The 27,894-nt window shown below is 42.9% G+C and overlaps 1 protein-coding gene across 1 annotated transcript; it reads right to left on the bottom strand.

The window, feature by feature from the left end:
• Positions 1-11,502: 11,502 nt before the first annotated feature.
• Positions 11,503-18,917, bottom strand: LOC311111217 (tryptophan 5-hydroxylase 1-like; the record flags this gene model as incomplete). The annotated part of the gene is made up of 11 exons (XM_084153929.1): positions 11,503-11,677; positions 11,791-11,924; positions 12,024-12,119; positions 12,228-12,354; positions 12,787-12,922; positions 13,125-13,321; positions 13,482-13,549; positions 15,710-15,810; positions 16,176-16,368; positions 17,006-17,161; positions 18,816-18,917. 11 exons carry the CDS (start codon positions 18,915-18,917, stop codon positions 11,503-11,505), a joined length of 1,485 nt encoding a protein of 494 aa, XP_084010055.1.
• Between the last annotated feature and the right edge of the window lie 8,977 nt (positions 18,918-27,894).

Here is a 27,894-nt window from a genome sequence, read left to right as displayed (position 1 = left end):
TAGGATCTTGTCAATGATCCCAAGGCAGCTGGGACCATAGTCACCAAGAAAACAATTGGTAACACATTACGCCGCGAAGGACTGAAATCCTGCAGCGCCCGCAAGGTCCCCCTGCTCAAGAAAGTACAGTGGGGAAAAAAAGTATTTAGTCAGCCACCAATTGTGCAAGTTCTCCCACTTAAAAAGATGAGAGAGGCCTGTAATTTTCATCATAGGTACACGTCAACTATGACAGACAAAATGAGATTTTTTTTTCCAGAAAATCACATTGTAGGATTTTTAATGAATTTATTTGCAAATTATGGTGGAAAATAAGTATTCGGTCACCTACAAACAAGCAAGATTTCTGGCTCTCACAGACCTGTAACTTCTTCTTTAAGAGGCTCCTCTGTCCTCCACTCGTTACCTGTATTAATGGCACCTGTTTGAACGTGTTATCAGTATAAAAGACACCTGTCCACAACCTCAAACAGTCACACTCCAAACTCCACTATGGCCAAGACCAAAGAGCTGTCAAAGGACACCAGAAACACAATTGTAGACCTGCACCAGGCTGGGAAGACTGAATCTGCAATAGGTAAGCAGCTTGGTTTGAAGAAATCAACTGTGGGAGCAATTATTAGGAAATGGAAGACATACAAGACCACTGATAATCTCCCTCGATCTGGGGCTCCACGCAAGATCACACCCCGTGGGGTCAAAATGATCACAAGAACGGTGAGCAAAAATCCCAGAACCACACGGGGGGACCTAGTGAATGACCTGCAGAGAGCTGGGACCAAAGTAACAAAGCCTACCATCAGTAACACACTACGCCGCCAGGGACTCAAATCCTGCAGTGCCAGACGTGTCCCCCTGCTTAAGCCAGTACATGTCCAGGCCTGTCTGAAGTTTGCTAGAGTGCATTTGGATGATCCAGAAGAGGATTGGGAGAATGTCATATGGTCAGAAAAAACTAAAATAGAACTTTTTGGTAAAAACTCAACTCGTCGTGTTTGGAGGACAAAGAATGCTGAGTTGCATCCAAAGAACACCATACCTACTGTGAAGCATGGGGGTGGAAACATCATGCTTTGGGGCTGTTTTTCTGCAAAGGGACCAGGACGACTGATCCGTGTAAAGGAAAGAATGAATGGGGCCATGTATCGTGAGATTTTGAGTGAAAACCTCCTTCCATCAGCAAGGGCATTGAAGATGAAACGTGGCTGGGTCTTTCAGTATGACAATGATCCCAAACACACCGCCCGGGCAACGAAGGAGTGGCTTCGTAAGAAGCATTTCAAGGTCCTGGAGTGGCCTAGCCAGTCTCCAGATCTCAACCCCATAGAAAATCTTTGGAGGGAGTTGAAAGTCTGTGTTGCCCAGCGACAGCCCCAAAACATCATTGCTCTAGAGGAGATCGGCATGGAGGAATGGGCCAAAATACCAGCAACAGTGTGTGAAAACCTTGTGAAGACTTACAGAAAATGTTTGACATGTGTCATTGCCAACAAAGGGTATAGAACAAAGTATTGAGAAACTTTTGTTATTGAACAAATACTTATTTTCCACCATAATTTGCAAATAAATTCATTAAAAATCCTACAATGGGATTTTCTGGATTTTTTTTCCTCATTTTGTCTGTCATAGTTGACGTGTACCTATGATGAAAATTACAGGCCTCTCTCATCTTTTTAAGTGGAAGAACTTGCACAATTGGTGGCTGACTAAATACTTTTTTCCCCCACTGTACATATACAGGGCCGTCTGAAGTTTGCCAATGAACATCTGAATGATTCAGAGGAGAACTGGGTGAAAGTGTTGTGGTCAGATGAGACCAAAATCGAGCTCTTTGGCATCAACTCAACTCGCCGTGTTTGTAGGAGGAGGAATGCTGCCCATGATCCCAAGAACACCATCCCCACCCTCAAACATGGAGGTGGAAACATTATGCTTTGGGGGTGTTTTTCTGTTAAGGGGACAGGACAACTTCACCGCATCAAAGGGACAATGGACGGGGCCATGTACCGTCAAATCTTGGGTGAGAACCTCAGCAGGGGATCAAATACTTTTTTCCCTCACTGTACCCTTTATTAAACCATTGAACTTGGCAAGATAGTTTCTATTGTTTAGCTGTCAATACCATCAGCCTATCCACATGATTTAGTGGTTCAGTGTATATGGCACACTGACAATGGGCCAGGGCCAGGGGACTACTAGGGCCTTGATATACAGCTACTGCAGCATAACAAGGCCTGTGAATGACTGGAGTAGAATATATCTGTGTGGCAATTACACTGTTTGTAAATTAGCTAGTTAATCTCATTTGCGTGGCTGGTTCCATAATATACTTTATTTTGAGTGTGCTGTACTGTGTTCACACAATTCATTTGGAATTGTATGAAAGTTCCGTTTCTCTTTTTTTGATTACTGTCACGATCGTCAGGGAGAGACCAATGCGCAGCGTGATGAATGAACATGTTTACTTTATTAAATAAAGCACGACCAAAACAACAAACGACTCGTAACGTCCACGGTGACAATGACCGAACACGGAACAAAAACCCACAAACACAAAGTGAAAAACAGACAGTCCCAATCAGAGACAACCAGCCAACAGCTGACACTCGTTGCCTCTGATTGGGAGTCACTAAGGCAAACATAGAAAACAACAAACCAGAACCCCCAACATAGAAATAAACCACATAGAATGAACACACCCTGGCTCAACATATAGAGTCCCAGAGCCAGGGTGTGACAGAACCCCCCCCTAAAGGCGCGGACTGCGACCGCGCCTCAACCAGAGAAAAATAGGGGAGGGCTGGGTGGGCACTCCTCCTCGGCGGCGGTTCTGGCTCCGGGCTTGCCCACCACCCTCCAATAAACCCCCCATAGCGCCCCTGGTCCGGTCTGGCCCCGCTGGCTGGAGCTGACCTGGACGTAGCAGGAGCGGCTAGCTTCAGCTCCGTTGGGGAGCAATAAAGCGGTACCTGATTTGGCACCGATGACCCAGGCACGGGTTGTGCTGGACTGACGACGCGCACCCCAGGCTTGGTGCGTGAGGCAGGAAAGGACTGGACCTGGCTGTCGATGCGCACCCCTGGCTTGGTGCGTGGAGCAGCAACGGGCCGGATCGGGCTGACGATACGCACCCCTGGCTTGGTGCGTGGAGCCGGAACGGGCCTCACCGGACTGATGACTCGCACCCCTGGCTTGGTGCGTGGAGCAGCAACGGGCCGGACCGGGCTGACGATGCGCACCCCTGGCTTGGTGCGTGGAGCAGCGACGGGCCGGACCGGGCAGACGATACGCACCCCTGGCTTGGTTCGTGGAGCCGGAACGGGCCTCACCGGACTGGCGACTCGCACCCCTGGCTTGGTGCGTGGAGCAGCAACGGGCCGGACCGGGCTGACGATGCGCACCCCTGGCTTGGTGCGTGGAGCCGGAACGGGCCTCACCGGACTGACGAAGCACACCACTGGCTTGGTGCGTGGAGGAGGAACGGGCCTTACCAGGCTGACGACGCAAACCATAGGCTTGGTGCGTGGAGCAGGGACAGGCCGGACTGGGCTGACGAAGCGCACCACTGACTTGGTGCGGGGGGCAGGAACGGGCCGAGCCGGGCTGACGAAGCGCACCACTGACTTGGTGCGGGGAGCAGGAACGGGCCGAGCCGGGCTGACGAAGCGCACCACTGACTTGGTGCGGGGAGCAGGAACAGACCGGACCGTACTGGGGACACACACCACTGGCCCTACACCGGGATCTGGAACGGGCCGGACCGGACTGGTAACACACCCCAGTACCTCTCGCCGTGCCTCTCTACCTTCCATCCCCTCTTCGACCAGTGGCCCCCGTAACCTGGCGGCCTCCTCTGCCAACCCGCTGGACCGCTCTATCGCGGCCTCCTGCTGCCCCGACATCGTGAGCCCCCCCCTAAAAAATGTCTGGGGGTCTCTCCTCCCCGTGGGCCAGGCCTCTATCATTCTCGCCCAACTCTCGCTCTTCTGCCCCCAATTCCAGCCATTCTGCTCTTCATTAGGCTTGACCCAGTCTAGACTCTTCCTCCACTGTTCCCAAGTCCATCCACTCTGCTCTTTACAAGGCTGGACCCAGTCGAGGTTGCCACGGAGATCTGCAAGCGATTCCCCTGGCGATGGCTCCTGGACACGCTGCTTGGTCCAGTTTTGGTGGGTTTTTCTGTCACGATCGTCAGGGTGAGACCAATGCGCAGCGTGATGAATGAACATATTTACTTTATTAAATAAAGCACGACCAAAACAACAAACGACTCGTAACGTCCACAGTGACAATGACCGAACACGGAACAAAAACCCACAAACACAAAGTGAAAAACAGACAGTTAAATATGGCTCCCAATCAGAGACAACCAGCCAACAGCTGACACTCGTTGCCTCTGATTGGGAGTCACTAAGGCAAACATAGAAAACAACAAACCAGAACCCCCAACATAGAAATAAACCACATAGAATGAACACACCCTGGCTCAACATATAGAGTCCCAGAGCCAGGGTGTGACAATTACACTGAGGACATCCACCCGAGGATCCAAGGTTGTCTGGCTGTGGGTTTGCTTGGTTGTTTATTTGGTTGTTTATTTCTTTGTGTAAGTATCTGCTCATTGCCAAATGTATCCTTACATTAAATCACCAATGGACATGCAGGTGCAGTTATTTTACATGTTCCAGGTGTTTGGCCCTAATTGCAATTGAGTCCAGTGAATGGCTGAATGCATTTGCCTTGGAGTGCAGCACTGTGCAGTCCAGTGTTATGAGTTCCTTTCTGTGCTGGTGAGCTTTGATCATGGACAAGCAGGCCAGGTCTCCATCACTGGCAGAAATAGGCACCATGGCAACCTAGTTACCTAACAGGGCTTGTTACCAAGGCAACACAAGCATGATCATCTCTCAAGGGCAGCACATTTTCCCACCCCTTTATTCTACATGATTTCCGTTCTCTCTCTCTCTCTCTCTCTCTCTCTCTCCCTCTCTCTCTCTCTCTCTCTCTCTCTCTCTCTCTCTCTCTTGCTCTCGCTCTTTCGCTCTCTCTCTGTAGATGTTGCATAGAGATCACGATGTCTCCCTTCTGTTTTCACACTGGCTGTTGATATAATTTTATTTACTTTACCCATCTGTTGCTTAGTGTTCTCAATATCTTGTTTGTGTTATGTCATTATTGTGCTACTGTACACACAGAGTTTTTTTTCTTTTTTCGTCAGACCGGGAAAGGATTGACACTGTCACACAGAAATGTACACACACAACACATATTATTACATATGTTATGGCCCATTATAACAGGACACCTGCTGTACTATTGGTAACTCTGTCCACATGGCCACATATTTGATTTAAAAAACATACTGTACTACCTAAATACTGTACATACAGACAATATAAACACAGCTATCTTGTGGGATTGAAAGAGACACATGTTTTCTTATTATATACTGCTCCCATAACTCTAAAATCACTTTTACCACTTACATGGCAACTTAAACAAGTTTGTCCCATGTTTTGTAGATACTCCATGACAGTTGCTGAGTGAGTGCATTCTCTGGGCTAGGAGGGACGGAAAGCAGGGAGAGGGAGTTGAGACTGTTGTCTCATCTAGAAGAGACTCTCTCATCCCTTTGGCCTATTTCTGCACTATAAATAACAGACTCTCAGATCTGTGTTCCCCATCAGCTGCTGTATCACCACACTGACTGTTCCTCTGAGGAAGATAGGGAAGTGAGCCATAGAAATAGGAGACTCCTCATGGATATAACCCGTTTTGGCATGAACATTGCCATTGAGGGCTTCCACCATGCTTCCACCATTTTAAAGTAGTCAAAGTAGTCGACTGGGTAGGGCTTCCTATGGGTTGTAGCCTCAATGGCGCTACCCATGCTGTCACCGATGCTATAATGGCACTGATATAAAGATGAGTCCTCTATCTATCTCTATGATGTAACCACACAGGTGGCCATTAGAGGGCACTAGAGAAGAGGAGTACAGAGACGGGTGTAATTGCCAGCGAGGGAAATAGCAGAAAGTAGAAAAGGAGATGGGAAGAAAGTGAAGACAACAAAGAAGACCATGATTGAAGTCCATGGTAAGTTAAGTGTTTGAACCAGACTTGTTAATGTTAGGCTGGAATAAAAACCTGCACACACTGCAGACCTCCAAGACCAGAGTTGTCCATCCCTGTTGTAAAGCGATGAAGAACTCACAATTGAGTGTCTGTGTACTGGCAGAGTTAGCATTAAACCATGATAGTTCAATGCTTTGAGCTTTGTGGTTCCAGAGCCCAATGCTGTCAGCAGTCACATCATCTTCCTCCCCTGTCACACCGTGCAGGATGATGGAACAGGGGTCTCTGAAATGTTAATGCTAGGCAATTAAACCTTCATAACCGCTTAGGCAGGCCGGCCGGCCGGGCAGGTGATGAAGATAGAGGAGGTCAGAGCAACCAAGGTTCCTAGAGGCTAGAAGGGGGAAATGTGATCCTGGAGCTATATGAACAAACCATGGACAGGGTAAAAATAGACCAAGAAGCTCAGACCAAGAGCCTGCAGAATCTGGTCTGCTGCCAGGGCATGTTGGAACATGTCTGCTTTGATTGCTGTCGTCCTACTTTGGTCTAGTCAGGAGTTGTGACTAGTTCATAGTGAGTGGCAAGAAAACTGTGTTTGTTTAACATTTTACGTTCTGATGTCTTTTGCGCCCAGTCAGCGGAATGTTGGATGTTTACACATTTGAAACAACATGTCATTGGGGATTCATATCATGCTCACTCATGAGAGTATAACCTCAACAAGGGCAGATATGGTCAATAAGCACATATTCATATAAAATGTATTGATCAGCGCCCTTCCTTGAGTGTGGAGGCCATGGAGGTTACAGAGTGCTCATCCACTGTTGGTGTCATGTGTTCAGGGCAGAGGGAGGGTGAAGACAAGGGCAGATCAGTAATGAATATACAGTAGAGGACTGGTACCCTGAGCATCTGCTGTTCATGGCCAGAAATACATCACCTCAGTAGAGGGAGGAGTCCCGGCAAGGCACACATCAGAGTGAAGAGAGGGCTCTCTAGCTTTAATCCTGTGTGTGTGTGTGTGTGTGTGTGTGTGTGTGTGTGTGTGTGTGTGTGTGTGTGTGTGTGTGTGTGTGTGTCGGTGCGTGCGTACTTATCACTCCATATAAAACTATGAACCCATGAGATGAATGATGATGATATGGTCTTGAGGTCACACAAAGACAGATCAGATTGATATTTCACATTAGTTCCAGCTTTTTATTTGAGATTTTATTAGAATCCCCACTAGTCTTACTGGGGTCTGACACATAACGAAAAAGACATTACAGACAAATGACTTTACAATTTACATACATTTAAAAACATGAACATGTAGTGTGTGTGTGCATCTATCAGTTCCACATACATGTCAGTACATACACACAACAAGTAGGTCACATGGGAGAGAGGCGTTGTGCCGTAAGGTGTTGCTTTATTTGTTTTTAAACCAGGTTTGCTGTTCACTTGCGCTATATAAGATGGAAGGGAGTTCCATGCAATCATGGCTCTGTATAATACTGTGCATTTCCTTGAATTTGTACTGGACATGGGGACTGTGAAAAGACCCCTGGTGGCATACCTTTTATTTTATTTTTATTTAACCTTTATTTAACTAGGCAAGTCAGTTAAGAACAAATTCTTATTTACAATGACAGCCTACCAAAAGGCAAAAGGCCTCCTGCGGGGACGGGGGCTTGGATTAAAGATAAAAATAGAGGACAAAACACACATCACGACAATAGAGACACCACAATACTACATAAAGAGAGACCTAAGATAACCACGTAGCATGGCAGCAACACATGACAACACAGCATGGTAGCAACACCACATGACAACAACATGGTAGCAACACAACATGGCAGCAGCACAACATGGTAGCAGCACAAAACATGGTACACACATTATTGGGCACAGACAACAGCACAAAGACAAGAAGGTAGAGACAACAATACATCACGCAAAGCGGCCACAACTGTCAGTAAGAGTATCCATGATTGTCTGGTGCGGTAAGTGTGTATGTCATTACTGTGTGTAAGTTCACTATGCAAACAATTTGGAATTTCCAACACATGAAAGTTTCTTATAAAAACAAGAAGCAATGCAGTCAGTCTTTCCTCAACTTAGCCAAGAGAGACTGGCATGCATAATATTGATATTAGCCCTCTGGGCCAGCTGCAGCTTAACTAGGTCTTTCTTTGCTGCACTTGACCATATGACTGGACAATAATCAAGGTAAGATAAAACTAGAGCCTACAGGACCAGCTCAAGAGGTGCAGCCTTCAAGTTGTGTCACGTTATGAGCAAACAAGAGGAAGTCAATAATCTAAAAAACATGTCCCTTTTTGTCCGGTTTTAAACCATAGGGGTTGACATGATGTCACTATGTTCTGCAAGTATACGTTACACATTCAGGAAACGACATGCTATGCTCTCCCTGTGTCTCTGTTTATTTATCTGCAGTAGACCTATCCCCCCCCTTTCTTTCACTCCCTTTCTGAACCCTCCCTCTTTATTTCCTCCCTCTCTGTCTACACTCTGTTTCACTCCTCCTCCAGTGGTTATTCCTTTTAAGCTCAGCAGTCCTTCCAGATCCCTTGTTTCTGGTGTTGTCACCATAGAAATAAAACAAACTCATTCTAGTTGCGTGGTTGCCACATTGTGGCATTGCCTATGTGTCCTTCTGCTTCTCGCTCTTCCAGATGGCTTAGGATCTTCAAAGATGTTGGGGCATAACAGTATGGAGGGAATCGTGTACAGCTATGTAAAGCCCTGCATAATCATGTGAAACCAATCCACACAGAAAAAAGAGAGAACAATGTGTCACACAAACACTATGGCAAATGGTTATTACACACACACACAAGCACATAACGTTTTACTGACCTCCTGGTCTTCCCTGTAGATTAGTGTCTGGAGAGAGGTTCGGTGTCTCTGGATGACGTCACATTCTATTCTCTTTATTCTACTAGTTATACAGTACGCAGTAGGAACACACGTGACACACCTCTACCTCACTGGCTCACAACGTGATGCTATCACCATCTCGTACATCAGCCAAGGGCATGGGGGAATTAATGTGATTCCTTTTAAGGCTATTATCTGCCCTGTGTTTTCGATGTTAAATACGCATGATCATCACTCCTAAGTGCCCCTGTTATATTAATCACAGTTATTGACTTGCAAGTGGCATGCGGACAGTATAACCTCTATTCATCTCATCCGTCTCCCTCTGAGGCCTGGTCAAATTAGACACATACAGTATATTAAATACACAGTGTGAAGGATTGCACACACACACACACACACAAACACACACACACACACATGCATGCACAAATGCACACACAGGCATAGGCGGGGCTGGGGACAGTGACACGTACAGTAACAGCTCATATAAATACACACACATTTCACACACATTCTCCCTTTTAAATCAACCGACATACAATCATCTGAGTTGATGGCAGGTGATACAAAAGCCACTTCTCTATGTCCTCACTCTCTCTCATCGGCACTGCCTATTCAACATGACCAAACTAACATGTCTTTACTGTTTGCAATAGTATATCCTAGGCATATGGGGAAAAAACATTATCAAAGCAGTGAGATAGATGACAGTACAGGTCAAGGCTCCAGGTCCAATTCTCCAGAGTCTACCCCACCAGATCCTGCATCAAACCACCTTATGGATTCCTGTCCATCCTGCATTCTCAGTCTGATCAATACCCCAATGGGTTGTGCCTTGAGAACAAATACTCCATATGCAATGAATGCATATAATGCCTGTTCTGTGTGATGCCAATTGTAGGCTCTTCATATCTTTCAAAAATGACTTATTGCACTAATGCTACTGGGCCTTAACCAAGGTTGACCCCTCCTGCCATGTGTGAGAGTTACTATCTTTCCATAAATTGATACAATCTCTCCCCCCTCTGGCCATCGATTTATATTGCAGCCGGTGAAGAACAGAGCTTCTTCTGTAAAACAATCTCAATTTAACTCTGTGTTGCTTGAGAAATTGTTTAGCTGACATTAAAGGTATTTATATCCACCTCAATGTTGCTAGCTTTTTATGTGTTCGCAAAGGAAAGTTGAATTATAACTATTGCACATAGTATTACACAGTGTGTGAACATGGAGTACATTTAATGAGAATAAAAACAGAACAAAGCAACTACTGTAAATCTTTTCCCCATAGCTAGAGGCCCAGATTGTTATTATCAGAGTGCAAAGACTAACACACACAAAACAATGCAAGGATCGGTTTACCAGGGATCCATTTACACAAATTAAAGATTTTTCAATAGAAGTACATTCATGTCATCATTCAAACACTGATACATGCACATGCATTCCTTCCTTTAACATCTTATGCGAAAGACCACTGGAGGTCAACAGCAGCAGGTCAATAAGGTGCACACACACACAGTCTTGTACAGCTAACCTTGTGGGGACACACAATTCAGTCCCATTCAAAATCCAATTTTCCCTAACCCTAAACCTAACCCTAACCCATACTCTTCCCCAAACCCTAACCAAAAAACCTAACCTTAACCCTAAACCTAAACTTAGCTCCTAACCCTAACTCTAACCTTAACCCTAAACCCCCTAGAAATAGCATTTGACCTTGTGGAGACCAACAAAATGTCCCCAGTTGGACAAATGTGTGTTTGTTTACTATTCTGGTCCCCACAAGAATAGTTAAACACATCCACACACACACACAATCAATCATATAATACTACCACATCTCTATGCTTTGTGCAATGTGATAATACATGTACATAGACTGTCACTCACTATACACACAAGCGTGTAACTTTACCTCCACACATTGATTGAAACGGTTTATGTCAATAGAGTACAATACAATATCTATAAGACTACTTTTGCATTAACAGAGAACTTTCAATAGAAAAGAAATACAGTATATCAAAAACAAGAGAATATTAGTAATTATAAGCAAGAGCCAAGGAAAGGTCAGATTCGGTCACATTCTAATCATCCTTAGTCAATATCATTATTCACATGACAAACCCAAAAATGTATTCAATTTCAAAGTAAACTACTGGTTATTAATTTAATAAAGTTAATATAACATTTGAATTTGAAGAGTTATTATTTATTTTGTAGGTAAAAGGCTAGTTGGGGATATCAGTGAGTAGGATTAGAGCAGCGAGCTGCTTGGTAAGGATCAGGTGGTAGCCAACTACAGACAGCAGTACAGGGCTGTGTCAGGTATATGGTTGCAAAATTCCAGTAACTTTCTCAAAATTCCCATGTTTTCCAAAAAATCCTGGTTGGAGGATATCAGATTTCTTGCTTATTCCCTCCTGATTCTGTGGATCCACCAACCAGGATTTCTGGACTACCTTGAAATGTTGGGAAAGTTACCAGAATTTTGCAACCCTTGTCAAGCATGAGGGCCAGGCAGGCACGTCAGACAGCGTAGTGTTTGTTAAGGCGCTGTAGGGCGTCGCCCACGATGTCCAGTTCATGTCTCAGATCCTCCACCATGCTGTTGATACTGGAGGTGTCCTTCAGCACGTCCACACTGTGGGTGTAGGGGTTGTACCTCACTGTAAATGGACGCTTGATGGTCTTGGCAAACTCCCTGTGTGCATAAGAACAGATAATGACGAAAACATAACACAGCCCAGGTTTGGAAAGGTGAAAGAATAGTTTATTAGCCCACAGAACAGCCAAGAATGTTCACAAACAACCTACCTCATCTTGACTTTGGCCTCTTCAAAGCTCTCTGACACAAAGTAGACGTCTTGGAATGTAGTGATAATGCACTCCTGCTTGCAGGTGACCTTGGGGTCAAAGGGCATGATCTTTGCATTGCCAGAGAGTGCATGCTGTATGAGGGAAAAAAGTATCTTAGGATTCTTGGTTTGTATCAGATGGTGTTTTTACCCTTGAAATGGTGTTTGAATATGAATATCAAATGCCTTTACCTTCAGCTCACTGATAGAGGAGAGAAGTCCTGCGCCGTAGGCTCTCATCTTTCCTTCCTGCTTGCACAGGCCAAACTCTACTGTGAAAAAGTAACACTGCAAAACAAAAACAGGCAACAACGTTTAAATATATGAGTTAGACAAGAAAAACAGTTCAATTCAAGCACAGTGTTTGGATATTGGTGTCATGGAAATAGCACTTACAGTGGCCAGCGTCTGGACAGACTCGTCTGAGGCCCCCAAAGAAGCCAGACCTATCTCCTGGGAGAACTGGGCAAAACTAGGCTCCGCCAGCAGGGGGACATGACCCAACAGCTCATGACATGTGTCTCTGTAACGCACACAAACACACACATATATATGTTGATTGTTAAGCTTGTAGGCGGCATGTGCAACTTTGTGACAGTGTAACCAAGTGTTCTTCCATTTTATTTTTGAAACAATCAATGAATGATTATGTATGCACCTTTGAATATCTATCTCATACTGGACTGTAGCTGTGGAAAATGTCCTTTTGAGTTGCAATCAGCTGTAAGAGTTAAGTTTGCTTAGGGATGTGATACAGGCTCTCTGTATGGAAAGAAACTCCATGTTCCTGTATGATTATTTTCGGTACGGTGACATATTGCTATGTTTATGTCCCTATGAATATCACACTGATTTACTCAACGTCAGATAGATTTGTGTTCAACAATGAAAATAAATTAACATTTTACAAGTCCAACTTCTCCTTATTAATGTAACATGCGTTAAGGGTACTTACGGCTCAGGTGTGTAGAGAGGGTCAGAGCTGTGGCGAACATACTGAGTGCAGTGGAAAACCCGGAAAGCCAGACCTGCCAGAAAGTCTCGTGGGGAGAGGTAACCTGCCACGGGCCGAATGATAAAGCCTGTGCGCTCTGACGACACACACACACACACACGCACACATATGTTTTTACTCATGTAAAAGGCCACGACACATTCAGCAACATCTAATTTGATACCCCTAAATCCACACTTTCCATTTTACAATAACTTTCATTATGCTGATAAACCTGAGCATCAGACTGAATGAGACTGTGTGGTGTCATGTACAGTTGCCGACTCTGCCTGTCTCACCTCTGAGGAAGTGTGACACATCCTCCAGCTGGGGGATGTTGTCCTCCCTGCAGTCACAGTGCTTGGAGAGCAGTGGCAGGTTATTCAGGTACTCCCGGCAAGCATGGGTTGGATACAGCTTATTGAGCTCCCGATAGACCACACCCCAGGTCTTCACCTCCTCCTCTGTGAACTCGACACGCGGAATTGGCTCCCCACTAAAAGAGAGAGAGAGGAAGAAAGAGAGATACAGAAAGATAATGAAAGAGTGGAGCTACAGTAGAAATGTCTAACTATACCTGTGTGCATTAGGACATTGAAGCATTAATGTCATAGCTTTCCAAATCAGATCTCACATAGCATGATAATATGACCTACTGTTTGTAGCTCATAGCAAGATCAGCAAAATGTTTCCTTCTTTTGCGATAGACGTTGTCCTTGAAGCCCTGCAGACAAAAAAGATACAGTTGAAGTCAGAAGTTTACATACACCTTAGCCAAATACATTTAAACTCAGTTTTTCACAATTCCTGACATTTAATCCTAGTAAAAATTCCTTGTCTTAGGTCAGTTAGGATCATCACTTTATTTTAAGAATGTGAAATGTCAGAATAATAGTAGAGAGAATGATTTATTTCAGCTTTTATTTCTTTCATCACATTCCCAGTGGGTCAGAAGTTTACATACACTCAATTAGTATTTGGTAGCATTGCCTTTAAATTGTTTAACTTGGGTCAAAAGTGTCAGGTAGCCTTCCACAAGCTTCCCACAATAAGTTGGGTGAATTTTGGCCCATTCCTCCTGACAGAGCTGGTGTAACTGAGCCAGGTTTGTAGGCCTCCTTGCTCGCACACACTTTTTCAGTTCTGCCCACACATGTTCTATAGGATTGAGGTCAAGACTTTGTGATGGCCACTCCAATACCTTGACTTTGTTGTCCTTAAGCCATTTTGCCACAACTTTGGAAGTATGCTTGGGGTCATTGTCCATTTGGAAGACCCATTTGCGACCAAGCTTTAACTTCCTGACTGATGTCTTGAGATGTTGCTTCAATCTATCCACCTAATTTTCCTTCCTCATGATGCCATCTATTTTGTGACGTGCACCATTCCCTCCTGCAGCAAAGCACCCCCACAGCATGATGCTGCCACCCCCGTGCTTCATGGTTGGGATGGTGTTTACATAACGATGGTCATTATGGCCAAACAGTTCTATTTTTGTTTAATCAGACCAGAGGACATTTCTCCAAAAAGTACAATCTTTGTCCCCATGTGCAGTTGCAAACCGTAGTCTGGCTTTTTTATGGCGGTTTTGGAGCAGTGGCTTCTTCCTTGCTGAGCGGCCTTTCAGTTTATGTCAATATAGGACTCGTTTTACTGCGGATATAAATCATTTTGTACCTGTTTCGTCCAGCATCTTCATAAGGTCCTTTGCTGTTGTTCTGGGATTGATTTGCACTTTTCGCACCAAAGTACGTTCATCTCTAGGAGACAGAACGCGTCTCCTTCCTGAGCGGTATGATGGCTGCGTGGTCCCATGGTGTTTATACTTGCGTACTATTGTTTGTACAGATGTATGTGGTACCTTCAGGCGTTTGGAAATTGCTCCTAAGGATGAACCAGACTTGTGGATGTCTACAATATTTTTTCTGAGGTCTTGGCTGATTTCTTTTCATTTTCCCATGATGTCAAGCAAATAGGCACTGAGTTTGAAGGTAGGCCTTGAAATACATCCACAGGTACACTTCCAATTGACTCAAATGATGTCAATTAGCCTATCAGAAGCTTCTAAAGCCGTGACATCATTTTCTGGAATTATCCAAGCTGTTTAAAGGCACAGTCAACTTAGTGTATGTAAACTTCTGACCCACTGGAATTGTGATACAGTGAATTATAAGTGAAATAATCTGTCTGTAAACAATTGTTGGAAAAATTACTTGTATCATGCACAAAGTAGATGTCCTAACCGACTTGCCAAAACTATAGTTTGTTAACAAGACATTTGTGGAGTGGTTGAAAAACGAGTTTTAATGACTCCAACCTAAGTGTATGTAAACTTCCGACTTCAACTGTAAGTCATTGAGGTGTGACAGCAACTGATGCACTATCTTACTGAGTGGCTGTTCCGTAAGTGTGCCATTTATCACAATAGAGGTATTAGTCTAATCCTCCATCTGCCACTCTAATACAGTCAGTGTAGTTCTAACTGGCTTTGATAGTTGTAACATTGTTACAGGTTTGTCTCCTGTTTCAGTAGGTCAGTGAGAGTCTGAGACATAGAGATCCTATAATTAAGTTAATTCATTGAATGGATATCTCGTGGCCTATGGTGGTCTAGCGGTCTAAGCCGCTGACCACGGCACACATGTATACCAGAGTCGGCATGGATTCAAATCAGGCCCACTGCCCTTTGACTCCCCCCATCTTACCTGTCTTTCCAACACTGTTCTATCTCTTCAATAAAAGCTCAAAAATTACAAAAGGAGTGTGACTGCCACAGTCGTTAAAAAAAGAACATTGTAAAATAATTATAGAATATCTATGGTCAGACAGGCTTGCAACTAGAATGTGACGTCATTGACCAGAGCATATTAAAAGGTATGCCTACTGGGTGATCAGCATCCAGGTCTAAGCCATACATCAAGACACGGTTAGCACACATGTCCAGGTCTGAGATTTTCTTTGGGAACCAGGGAATATCTTCAGTGTCTGAAACAAAAAAAAACATGGGATGATCTGGGATGGCCTCTACACTAGATTTTAGTCATGGTCAGACCTATCTGGGATCCTTGGGACATCCCTACCCCACTGAAGTTTACATTTTAAATGGTTAAGGTAAGGGTTATGGGTAGGTACGGATATGGTTATGGTTCGAGTAAGGGTAGGGGTTAAGGTTAGGGTTTAGGGTAGGGACGTCCCAAGGATTCCGGATAGCACTGACCCTTTAGTAACCTCGTACAACAATCCGGAAGTCTCTCTTTCGCTGCCGTAATCAGTCTGGTAATAGGTAATAGGCCTACGAGGCTAGACTTTAGGGACTCTGAAATCATTTCAAAAGTAGCAGCTAGGCCTACCTTCTTCAGGCAGGCTGGAATTGTCAGACTGGTCATGGTCCATATCAACTACGTTGGCGGCGTGCTTTCGTAGCAGCTCAGTGAGCTCCTTGAGTTGCTCATGGCCGCTGTCACAGTCAACAAAGATCTCAAACTCTGAGCCGCGCCGCCTTGATTTTCGGGACTCGATGTGAACAAGGTTGACGTGGTTCTCCTGGTGATGATAATAATAACAAGACATTTAAAGTGATGTCATTTATCTTGATGTACATGATTATGTCTCTACCGGTGTTGGGGAAGCTACTCTGAAAATATAGTTTACTAAGCTACCAATTACTTCACACTGGAAGAAGTTAAGCTACACTAAAGCTAACCTTAAGAAAAATATAGTTTACTTAACTAAATTAGTTAACTAGTCCAAACTACTTCGTGATAAATGATCATATCTAAATCTGAAATGTCATAGACTACAAGTTGCATGAACAGATCACTCTGGAGTCGGATGTTAACGGAATGTTCAATTTAGCCTATTAAACACAAAAACTATGTTTCAAGTGAGAATTAGGCAAGTCAGATGCTGAAAAAGAAAGGAAATTACTTCACCCATATTTTATTTTTGGAAAAAAGGTAGTGTGTAGTTCCAGTAGTTAGCTACACCTCTACATGGCAAAAAAAGTTATTCACTTCTGAAAATACTCCCAAGATTTGAATTGAGTTCAACTACCACCAAACCACTGCAAACTGTAGTTAAATTACTAGTTGAATTACATGTAGTTCACTACTTCCCAACACTGGTGTCTACCATCACCCGTTTGGTATATGCTAGCCTACTTTAAAATATTAAACCTTACTTGAAAAAGTTTTAGCGCCTTAACGAGCCCGCCAACTTCATTCTTGAGGGAGAAGGCGATGGCCGCGCGACCCTTTTCTAAAGAGCGACCATTCTCCCAAATTGAACTCTTGTTGTCCTTGTTCTCGTCGATCTTGGTGAAGGTACATTTTTTAATCTGTTGGGAAAAGAGAGGGAAAATATTTATGAAAAACAAACCTCGGAGCTGGCTAGGCCTATTTGTGGAAAGTAAGGATTTGGCTGTGTTTTGGGTTATGCTACACCATTTATCAAGGCTGAACAGGAAGTTAATTGTTTTGGAAAAGCACATCACCTCCGACGACAAATTTGTTTGAAAGGGCAAGGGGCGTTTTAGATGGACTGATAGGCCCACGGATTTGTTCAATATCCTGTGCGTAAGAGCCGTATTTGAACTAGAGTTTGCTAGCCTCACAAAGAAAGGGCACCTAAATCAAAAAATGTATTTACACAGCCAAAGCTCACCAAAGTGTAAATGAAGAGTAAACAATCACAAGTATTCATTGCAGCTGAATGCAAACTGAATACTCCGCCTAATCAGGGTACTTCGAGATTTCAGCACTGGACAGCGACAACACTGGGCCGCGCTCAGACGCAATAAATAAAAAGATATAGGGACAAAATAATAAGATAATAATTTAGACTGATGTTGTTAGGTCTAAATATTTACCACACACTTAATTAGCCTATAGATTGGAAGCGTTAAACTGTCCCCCAAAAAAATCCGGTAGGCAAAATTTATTTTGACCATGCTGAGTTGTGTCTGTCTCATTGTAAAGAGATCTGCAGGAGTAATCGCATTTGGTGACGAATGATAGCCCTCTCCAATCCAAATCCAACGCGGGATTATAGATGGCTACTTTCAGCGCAGCAATAAATCCATCAAGGGAACATATCCGTAGGATCCCCTGTAGCTCAGTTGGTAGAGCATGGTGCTTGCAACGCCAGGGTTGTGGGTTTGTTTCCCTCGGGGGGCCAGTATGAAAATGTATGCACTCACTAACTGTAAGTCGCTCTGGATAAGAGCGTCTGCTAAATGACTAAAATGTAAAATGTAAATGTATTCTCTTATCATCTTTAGGTGTTCAAATTGTTGATTTTGTCGGTGTGATTTCAGTTAATGCCAAGTGGTTTTTGGGGCCAGTCTATGCCGATCATCAGAATATTTGAAGCATTTTTGGAATAGGCTAATTAAGCTAAATTAAATGTACATCAACTCACAGGAAATACCATTAAAATCAACATGTTGTACACAAACTCGCAAATGCTTATCAATTACGTGCATGGTTTTAGTTTATATCTCAGTGATATGCCTAAATCTAGATGCTGTGGCTCGTTGTGAACACAGACAAATTAACTTTCTTTAATCTAGTCGGATGTCTGCGAAGGTCTGCGGTGTGAGCGTTCTGAAAAGTTATGAATGCGTGATCCTTTATTTCACTTAACAATAATGTGTCTTGCAATGACCTCCTTATTGTATGACGTAGGCTACGCATCTCATTTGTCTCCAGATTTAGGTGGTTTATGGCACCAGTAAGAGAGCTAGCTAAACCTAACCAGAGGTGAACATAAATAAATGAACTAATGAAGTGGAGGTTAAGATTACAGATTGGCGCAACAAAAGTAAATGCTTTATGTTTGATTATTCAAGCCTTTGACAAAAGCTTATTAATGACACCCAAAGACAAGTCACAATTCAACGTAAAATAACTGTTAATTTGTATTGTTGCATGAAAAATAATTTCGTTTAGCTTAGCCAGTTATTATTTACTTACAATATAAATATAATTTACCTCATTATTCAGTTGCTTTTCTTCGTAACACGTATGCAATGAAGAACTCATAGAGTCGAAAGACCTTCCTCTGCGCGGCCCGTCAATCTTGTTTGAATACATGTCAAAGTTCTTTGATTAATATGTTTGAGTGAGAATAAGTAAGGCAGCCCACTACCGCTGTAACGGCTATGATATACCTATGAGTCTCTCACTCAAAGCACAAGGCGCCTCAGTATTTATGAACACTGAGTGGAAGGAGGGGGTGGGGATGGGGTGGGGGGAGGAGGAGTGCACGTGTCAGGACTACGCGGAAAATAAGGAGTATCAACACTAAATGCCTAAATGTAACATGGTAATGGTTATAAAACTAACCTCACGATAATGTCACACACTGATGTGTACAAAATATTTACTTTTATGAAGGGAATCAGTACCCTATAATAATGAGGCACTGTTGGTGTAGTTGTGATCCCTTGCTAATTGACACAAGAGAAGCCTATCATACAGCCTTCACCAACAACAAAACATCCCAGGTCTAAGGGTTTTTATATCGATATCATATCATATACAGTACCGGTCAAAAGTTTTAGAACACCTACTCATTCAAGGGTTTTTCTTTATTTTTACTATATTCTACATTGTAGAATAATAGTGAAGACATCAAAACAATGAAATAACACATGTTGAATCATGTAGTAACCAAAAAAGTGTTAAACAAATTAAAATATATTTTCTATTTGAGATTCTTCAAATAGCCACCCTTTGCCTTGCTGACAGCTTTGCACACTCTTGGCATTCTATCAACCAGCTTCACCTGGAATGCTTTTCCAACAGTCTTGAAAGAGTTCCCACATATGCTGAGCACTTGTTGGCTGCTTTTCCTTCACTCTGCGGTCCGACTCATCCCAAACCATCGCTATTTGATTGAGGTCGGGGGATTTTGGAGGCCAGGTCATCTGATGCAGCACTCCATCACTCTCCTTCTTGGTAAAATAGCCCATACACAGCCTGGAGGTGTGTTGGGTCATTGTCCTGTTGAAAAACAAATGATAGTCCCACTAAACCCAAACCAGATGGGAAGGCGTATCGCTGCAGAATGCAGTGGTAGCCATGCTGGTTAAGTGTGCCTTGAATTTGAAATAAATCACAGACAGTGTCACCAGCAAAGCACCCCCACACCATAACACCTCCTCCTCCATGCTTTACAGTGGGAAATACACATGCAGAGATCATCCATTCACCCACACCGTGTCTCACAAAGCCACGGCGGTTGGAACAAAAAATCTCAAATTTGGACTCCAGACCAAAGGACAAATTTCCACCGGTCTAATGTCGATTGCTCGTGTTTCTTGGCCCAAGCAAGTCTCTTCTTCTTATTGGTGTCATTTAGTAGTGGTTTCTTTGCAGCAATTCGACCATGAAGGCCTGATTCACACAGAATCCTCTGAACAATTGATGTTGAGATGTGTCTGTTACTTGAACTCTGTGAAGCATTTATTTGGGCTGCAATTTCTGAGGCTGGTAACTCTAAACTTATCCTCTGCAGCAGAGGTAACTCTGGGTCTTCTATTCCTGTGGCGGTCCTCATGAGAGCCAGTTTCATCATAGCGCTTGACTTGGTCTTATACCAAATAGCGCTATCTTCTGTATACCCCCCCCCCCCCCCCCCACACACACACACACACCTTGTCACAACACAACTGATTGGCATAAACACATTAAGAAGGAAATACATTTCACAAATGAACTTTTAAGAAGGAACATCTGTTAATTGAAATGCATTCCAGGTGACTACCTCATGAAGCTGGTTGAGAGAATGCCAAGCATGTGGAAAGCTGTCATCAAGGGAAAGGATGGCTATTTGAAGAATCTCAAATTATAAATATATTTTGATTTGTTTAAGACTTTTTTGGTTAATACATGATTCCATATGTGTTATTTCATAGTTTTGATGTCTTCACTATTATTCTACATGTAGAAAATAGTAAAAATAAAGAAAAACCACACAATCCCAACTACTCATCCTTATAACAATTTCAGCACCACAGCATAATGGACAGCTCCCCGCGTCTGGACAGTTTTGCGGCTTCCAAAATCTATCTATACGGCACTCACAAAACGTGACCTGTTGTAGACCTTGACATTTTCACATTTGTTTGTTGTACAATTAGTCATTGTAGTCTTCCACTTGTTCTCTTTTGACTGTGGTTAGAGAACGTTTTGAAAGACTCCTGTTGAGTAAAGGCCACAGAAAAGACCAAACATTAATGTAACTAAGAGTATATTAAATAGTGGTGACAGATACTCCTGCCCCGCTTCCCATCGCAGTCAGTGCCTTTGGAAAGTATTCAGACCCCTTGACTTTTTCCACATTTTGTTACGTTACAGTGTTATTCTAAAATGGATTTAAAAAATAAAATAATCCTCAGCAATCTACACACAATACCCCATAATGACAAAGCGAAAACACGTTTTTAGACATTTTTGCACATTTATTAAAAATAAAAAACAGAAATACCTTATTTACATAAGTATTCAAACCCTTTGCTATGAGACACGAAATTGAGCTCAGGTGCATCCTGTTTCCATTGATCATCCTTGAGATGTTTCTACAACTTGATTGGAGTCCACCTGTGGTAAATTCAATTGATTGGATATGATTTGGTAAGGCACACACTTGTCTATATAAGGTCCAACAGTTGACAGTGCATGTCAGAGCAAAAACCAAGCCATGAGGTCGAAGGAATTGTCCGTAGAGCTCCGAGACAGGATTGTGTCGAGGCACAGATCTGGGGAAGGGTACCAAAACATTTCTGCAGCATTGAAGGTCCCCAAGAACACAGTGGCCTCCATCATTAAATGGAAGAAGTTTGGAACCACCTAGACTCTTCCTAGAGCTGGCCGCCCGGCCAAACTGAACAATCAGGGGAGAAGGGCCTTGGTCAGGGAGGTGACAAACAACCCATGGTCACTATGACAGAGCTCCAGAGTTCCTCTGTGGAGATGGGAGAACCTTCCAGAAGGACAACCATCTCTGCAGCACTCCACCAATCAGGCCTTTATGGTAGTGTGGCCAGACAGAAGTCACTCCTCAGTAAAAGACAGATGACAGCCCACTTGGAGTTTGCCAAAAGGCACCTAAAGACTCTCAGACCATGAGAAACAAGATTCTATGGTCTGATGAAACCAAGATTGAACTCTTTGGCCTGAATGCCAAGTATCACGTCTGGAGGAAACCTGGCACCATCCCTACGGTGAAGCACAGTGGTGGCAGCATCATGCTGTGGGGATATTTTTCAGCGGCAGGGACTGGGAGATTAGTCAGGATCGAGGCAAAGATGAACGGAGCAAAGTACAGAGAGATCCTTGATGAAAACATGCTCCAGAGCGATTAGGACCTCAGACTGGGGCGAAGGTTTACCTTCCAACAGGACAACGACCCTAAGCACACAGCCAAGACAATGTAGGAGTGGCTTCGGGACAAGTCTCTGAATGTCCTTGAGTGGCTCAGCCAGAGCCTGGACTTGAACCCAATCGAACATCTCTGGAGAGACCTGAAAATAGCTGTGCAGCAACGCTCCCCATCCAACCTGACACAGCTTGAGAGGATCTGCAGAGAGGAATGGGAGAAACTCCCCAAATACAGGTGTGCCAAGCTTGTAGCATCATACCCAAGAAGACTCAAGGCTGTAATTGCTGCCAAAGGTGCTCCAACAAAGTACTGAGTAAAGGGTCTGAATACTTATGTAAATGTGATATTTCCGTTTTTTTATTTTTAATACATTTACAAAAATGTCTAATAACCTGTTTTTGCTTTGTCATTATGGGGTATTGTGTGTAGATTGATGAGGGAAAAAACAATTTAATCAAATTTAGAAGGCTGTAACATAACAAAATTTGGAAAAATTCAAGGGGTCTGAATACTTTCAGAATACACTGTACTTCCTGAAAAACTCCAGGACCCAGTCACACGTGTTAGGCTACTGTATGACGAACCTGAGGGAGCGGGGGCGTTATGTTCCTAAGGGGGCTTGGTACAACATCATAAAGGTGTTAATGAACACTGGTCGTATTATAATAATGATGTGGATCTTATGAGCAATTCTTGTGTTTACAAGCTCACACTGTTAGTAATTGCATTAAAAGTGCAAATAATGAGGGTTTCCTATTGGAAAAATAAGTGCAACACATGACTAATCTTTTATTCAGACATTCTCACGCAACCGCTCCTGCTTTATTGGTCTTTGTCTCTACCTCCACTCCTCGGTCACTAGACTGAGAGACTGACGTAGGCTAGCCATGTCTGCCGGTAAACAAGACTGACCACGCGCTGCTTTGTGCGTCTCAAATACCCATCTAATTAGAGCATGTGCAAAGAGGCTACTCAGCAGCCCAATTCACTTCTACCTCTGACTGAATTGGAAAAGAGCCAGTTTTAGCCGGATTAGTGGAAAATAGTTAAATACTGGTTGCGTGAAGTGTTCTGTGCAAGGTAGCCTGTATACAGTTGTAGGCTACACAATATTTGGGAGGATTTGTGTGTGTGTTACATGAGAGGTCTAGGACCTCCGTAAGTGAGGGGATACAGAGATCTGAGGATCGGGCTGGGTGTCTATCTAGGAATGAGGTATGGTTTCATGTGTAGCCTAATTAGTATAGATAGTCTGAGGGGATGGATATGATTTGACCTCTCTTCAGTTTGTGGTGGGAAAAGTGCAGTAATGAGGCCAGGAATCCAGTAATATCCCAGAAATTATTATAGTTATAGGAAATATTTTTGTGAAGCCTTCTATAGTATACTGTTTAGCTGATTAGGTTCTCACACAAGCCACCCTCACTTGCACTTTTTTTTTTACATTAGCAAATAAATATAATAAAACAATCTTAAAAGTTCATATTTTGCCAATAGGTTTACCAATAGGTAGTACTCCTGAGTGGCGCAGTGGTCTAAGGCACTGCATCGCAGTGCTAACTGTGCCACTAGAGATCCTGGTTCGAATTCAGGCTCTGTCGCCGCCGGCCGCGACCGGGAGACTCATGGGCGGCGCACAATTGGCCCAGCGTCGTCCAGGTTAGGGGAGGGAATGGCCGGCAGGGATGTAGCTCAGTTGATAGAGCATGGCGTTTGCAACGCCAGGGTTGTGGGTTCGATTCCCACGGGGGGGCAGTATAAAACAAATATGTTTTCACTAACTGTAAGTCGCTCTGGATAAGAGCGTCTGCTAAATGACTAAAATGTAAATGTAATGTAAATGTAAGCAGCCTGACATATTTGACATATTTTTTTAATGTACAGAGCACACATTTTTCTGTCAATTATCCTTTGGAAACAGCAGCCATATTCACATTCACAACATCACATCCTGTCTGTGGGAAACTCAATATGAGACCTGGCCCATTCAAATATACGTACTTACAATTCAATGTCAGATCCATCACTATGATGTCTAATGTAGTTAAGGAGCTCAGTCCCTCTACACTCCAGCCAATATAACTATGAAGCCTTGTGTGTTTTCATGTTCTCTAAAGTAGCCATGGAGCCTGGACCATCTTCATACAGTCTAATGATCAGTATCCGGTATAATGCAAGACAGCATATTCATCATTATCCCCTCATTCAAGTTCATTTACGCTCTTATTGGTTCGCGTCAGGTTTCATTTTGTCTTTCAATTGCATGGACCTTTGTCTGGACTGGATAGATTACTGCAAGTTGAATTTGGTTCAAAATCTTAGTCTATCAAAATATAAAGCAAACTGAAATAAGGGCCTATGTTGACTCCTTTATTGGCAATGCAATGATGGGTCAGGGTGCAATCAGATTTAATCGCTGATGTCTTTGTGTGGACAACAGACACCCTTGTGATAAATGCATGGTAACATTGTGAGTTGACATTGAGAAGACCCAGATTTCAGACAACTGTGATGTCCTGGTTTAGCACCTTGAAGGGATGAGCCTTTTGAGATGCATTGAGATTGGAGAGAAGGATTATTGCACAGCATGAGATTTACTTAATCTGTGCCTCCCTCATCTCTTCCACATCGGCAACAACCAGGCTGAGGTGTGAGTCACCATGTCAGAGAAGATTGCATGACTACCATGACCTTCACACTGAAGACATTTAAAAGATTTGTTTGGTAGAATTTTTGCCAAGCATTGAAAAATGGATTCAAAGATCAGTTTATTGACTAGTTGCTCAAACCTCTCTTTTCATCTGTCAAATGTTTTGATTGAAGGGAAACATTTGACACATAATTGGTACCCCCCCCCCCCCCCCCCGGCCCCTTCTTTAATGCCCCTCTGTTTACCAGACTTTCTCACATCAATTTCCAGAAAAGCTCAAGCTTGTCTTAAACCTAGCGCATGTGAGAGGTCAGTCAGAGGAGGTGAGGATGATGAGAGTGAGCCAGGGGCTGAGAGAGATTCTCATTTTAGGAGGGTCTGCATGGGGATTACTGGACTCTGATCCTGTTCATCGCTACCCATTGACCCCCACTTTCTCTCCTCTACCCTCCTTCACATCCTTTCAGTCAATTTGGCCTCAGTATATAAGGACAGATGAGAATTGAATTCTAGTTTAAGGTGTGTTATTAAAATCATGTAACACTGCTTCACTCAACTGATTCTCTCACCAGATGTTTAACTTACAATTTCTAATTTCTTAATTCTACCACATTAATGAATTTCCTTATTATGATACAATGCATGGAAGAAAGGGAATGAGAATAAACAGTAATGGAACATACACTCCCATACATACATTATGTATTTGAAGGTGATAGTACTGTCACGATCATCGTAATGAGTGGACCAAGGCGCAGCGTGAAATGCGTACATCTTTTATTGAGTACTATTAACAATAACAAAACAACAAAACGAAACGTGAAGTCCTCGGTCATAAACACAAACCTACACGGAACAAGATCCCACAAAACACAAGTGCAAAACAGGCTGCCTAAGTATGGTTCCCAATCAGAGACAACGAGCCACAGCTGTCTCTAATTGGGAACCACCCTGGCCAACATAGAAATAAACGATCTAGAAAGAAACACATAGAAAACAAAACATAGACACTACACACCCTGGCTCAACATTTAAGAGTCCCCAGAGCCAGGGCGTGACAAGTACAAAATGACACATTTTATTTTAGGGTATTTTAATACATACAGTGGGGTCCGAAATGATTGACACCCTTGATAAAGATGAGAAGAAAAAATTAAAATAAAAAATATTTAAAATACTGGGGAAATAATTAGGAAATTATATTATCAGAGAAAGGGTTTTTGTTTAACAAGTAATATTTTTTTTTCTCAAAAAGGTAGGGGACAAAATTATTTACGCCTCTGTTTTCAATACCTTTCAATACCTCACCTTACTAGAACAACGGCACTGAGCCTTTTTCTAAAATATTGGAGAACACATTGGGAAAGATCTTAGACCATTACTCCATACAGAATCCATCAAGATCCTTGATATCCTTCGTCTGCGCTTATGGACTGCCCTCTTCAATTCAAACCACAAGTTTTCAATGGGTTTCAAGATTGAGATGAGATGGCCATTGCAAAATGTTGATGTTGTGGCCAATTAACCATTTCCATGTGGAATTTGATGTGTGCTTGGTGTGAATAATAATAAATATCATACCAAATATCTTGTTTTTGGGGCATGATCTTTGTGCATCAGTAACTTTCTAACTCATCACTATTCACGATTCATTCATGATTATCCGTAATCATGGTAACATCCACATTAATGTAGAAGTGTTCAGAAACATATTATATTCGTATTTATAATAAAAGTGACTCCAAAATGACACAATACATTATTTACCATTAATTTCTATTGGCCGGTAAATAATCTGAAACACAACCAAAACAAACTGCAAATGCATCCAACAAGTTTGTTAGACACAAGCTTGATGTAGTCATTGCGTGCTAGGAAAATGGGACCAAATACTAAAACTTTGACTACATTTAATACACTAAAAGGGAATTTGTCCAAATACTTATGACACCTTCAAATGGGGGGACTAGAGACATAAAGTGCTGACATTTCTAAATGGTAAAACAGATATGTATGAAAATACCCTCACATAAAATGTGACATTCTGTGCTAAGGCCTCATACTTTATAAAACATTTCATCTCAAATCCCAAACACTGGAGTATAGAGCCAAATTAAACGTTTTAGCTTCACTGTCCAAAAAAAAACAGGGAAATATTGTCTAGACTAATTAATAATAGGAACAGACTGGTAAAAATTATGTACATTTGCACTACTATGCAAAGGTTTGAAAATGATGTTTAATTGTTTGGTATGGTCATAGATTCTTTGTGCTACATTGTCAATGTTTTTTGTATACCTGCAACTGTGATTCACGTGTAGCGGAGATGTTAATTAAGAAGACTGAGTGTATGCATCTCTCTTTCAGCAGGAGAGTGTCTTTTGTCAGAGCCCTTTTTGAAGAGTCCTCTATTATGGGGGAGGAAAGCTATGCTCACCCATCTGATTATCAGAAAACCTGCTTTTCATTCGGTTCCTCTGCATCTATCACCCATGTGACAACCAGAATTAAGCTTCTATTCTCCCCATGGATCCATTGGAACCTATTCGATAAACACTGAACACCTGTCTGTCACCTTTATATAAGAAGTAGACTCGTGTAAAACAAAGGTTAAGAAATATATCTTACTGTAAACATAGCATCTAAAAAAACATACATCGAGAAAATGATGGCAGTGGTGGTGGTGGTGTAACCATGTTGGCCAACTGTCTAGATCAGATTCCACAATAAGCATGCGACTGTTGAGCAGACTACGTGGAGGGAGCTAATTGAAGAGCACTGTATTTGTCACTGATGTTGGAATGGCTGAAGAGGTGATGTGTCTGGGTTGATGGGCCAGGGAGGATCTCACGTAGTGATGTAGGCTACATGTATACATTTGTATGCAATAATTGACTGTCTGGAGAAAATCTGTATCAGTACATCTGGACAATATTTCCCTTCTACTGTGAGAGCTGCATCTTGTCTCGCCATAACTGTTTTCCATGAAAACAGTATAGCCATGGCTGAGCCACGTGAAAGCAGGAAGACAGGTT

Source organism: Coregonus lavaretus, assembly GCF_964263955.1.
Source record: "Coregonus lavaretus genome assembly, chromosome: 37".
NCBI classification, from domain to species: domain Eukaryota; kingdom Metazoa; phylum Chordata; class Actinopteri; order Salmoniformes; family Salmonidae; genus Coregonus; species Coregonus lavaretus.
This window is presented reverse-complemented; position numbering and strand designations above follow the sequence as displayed.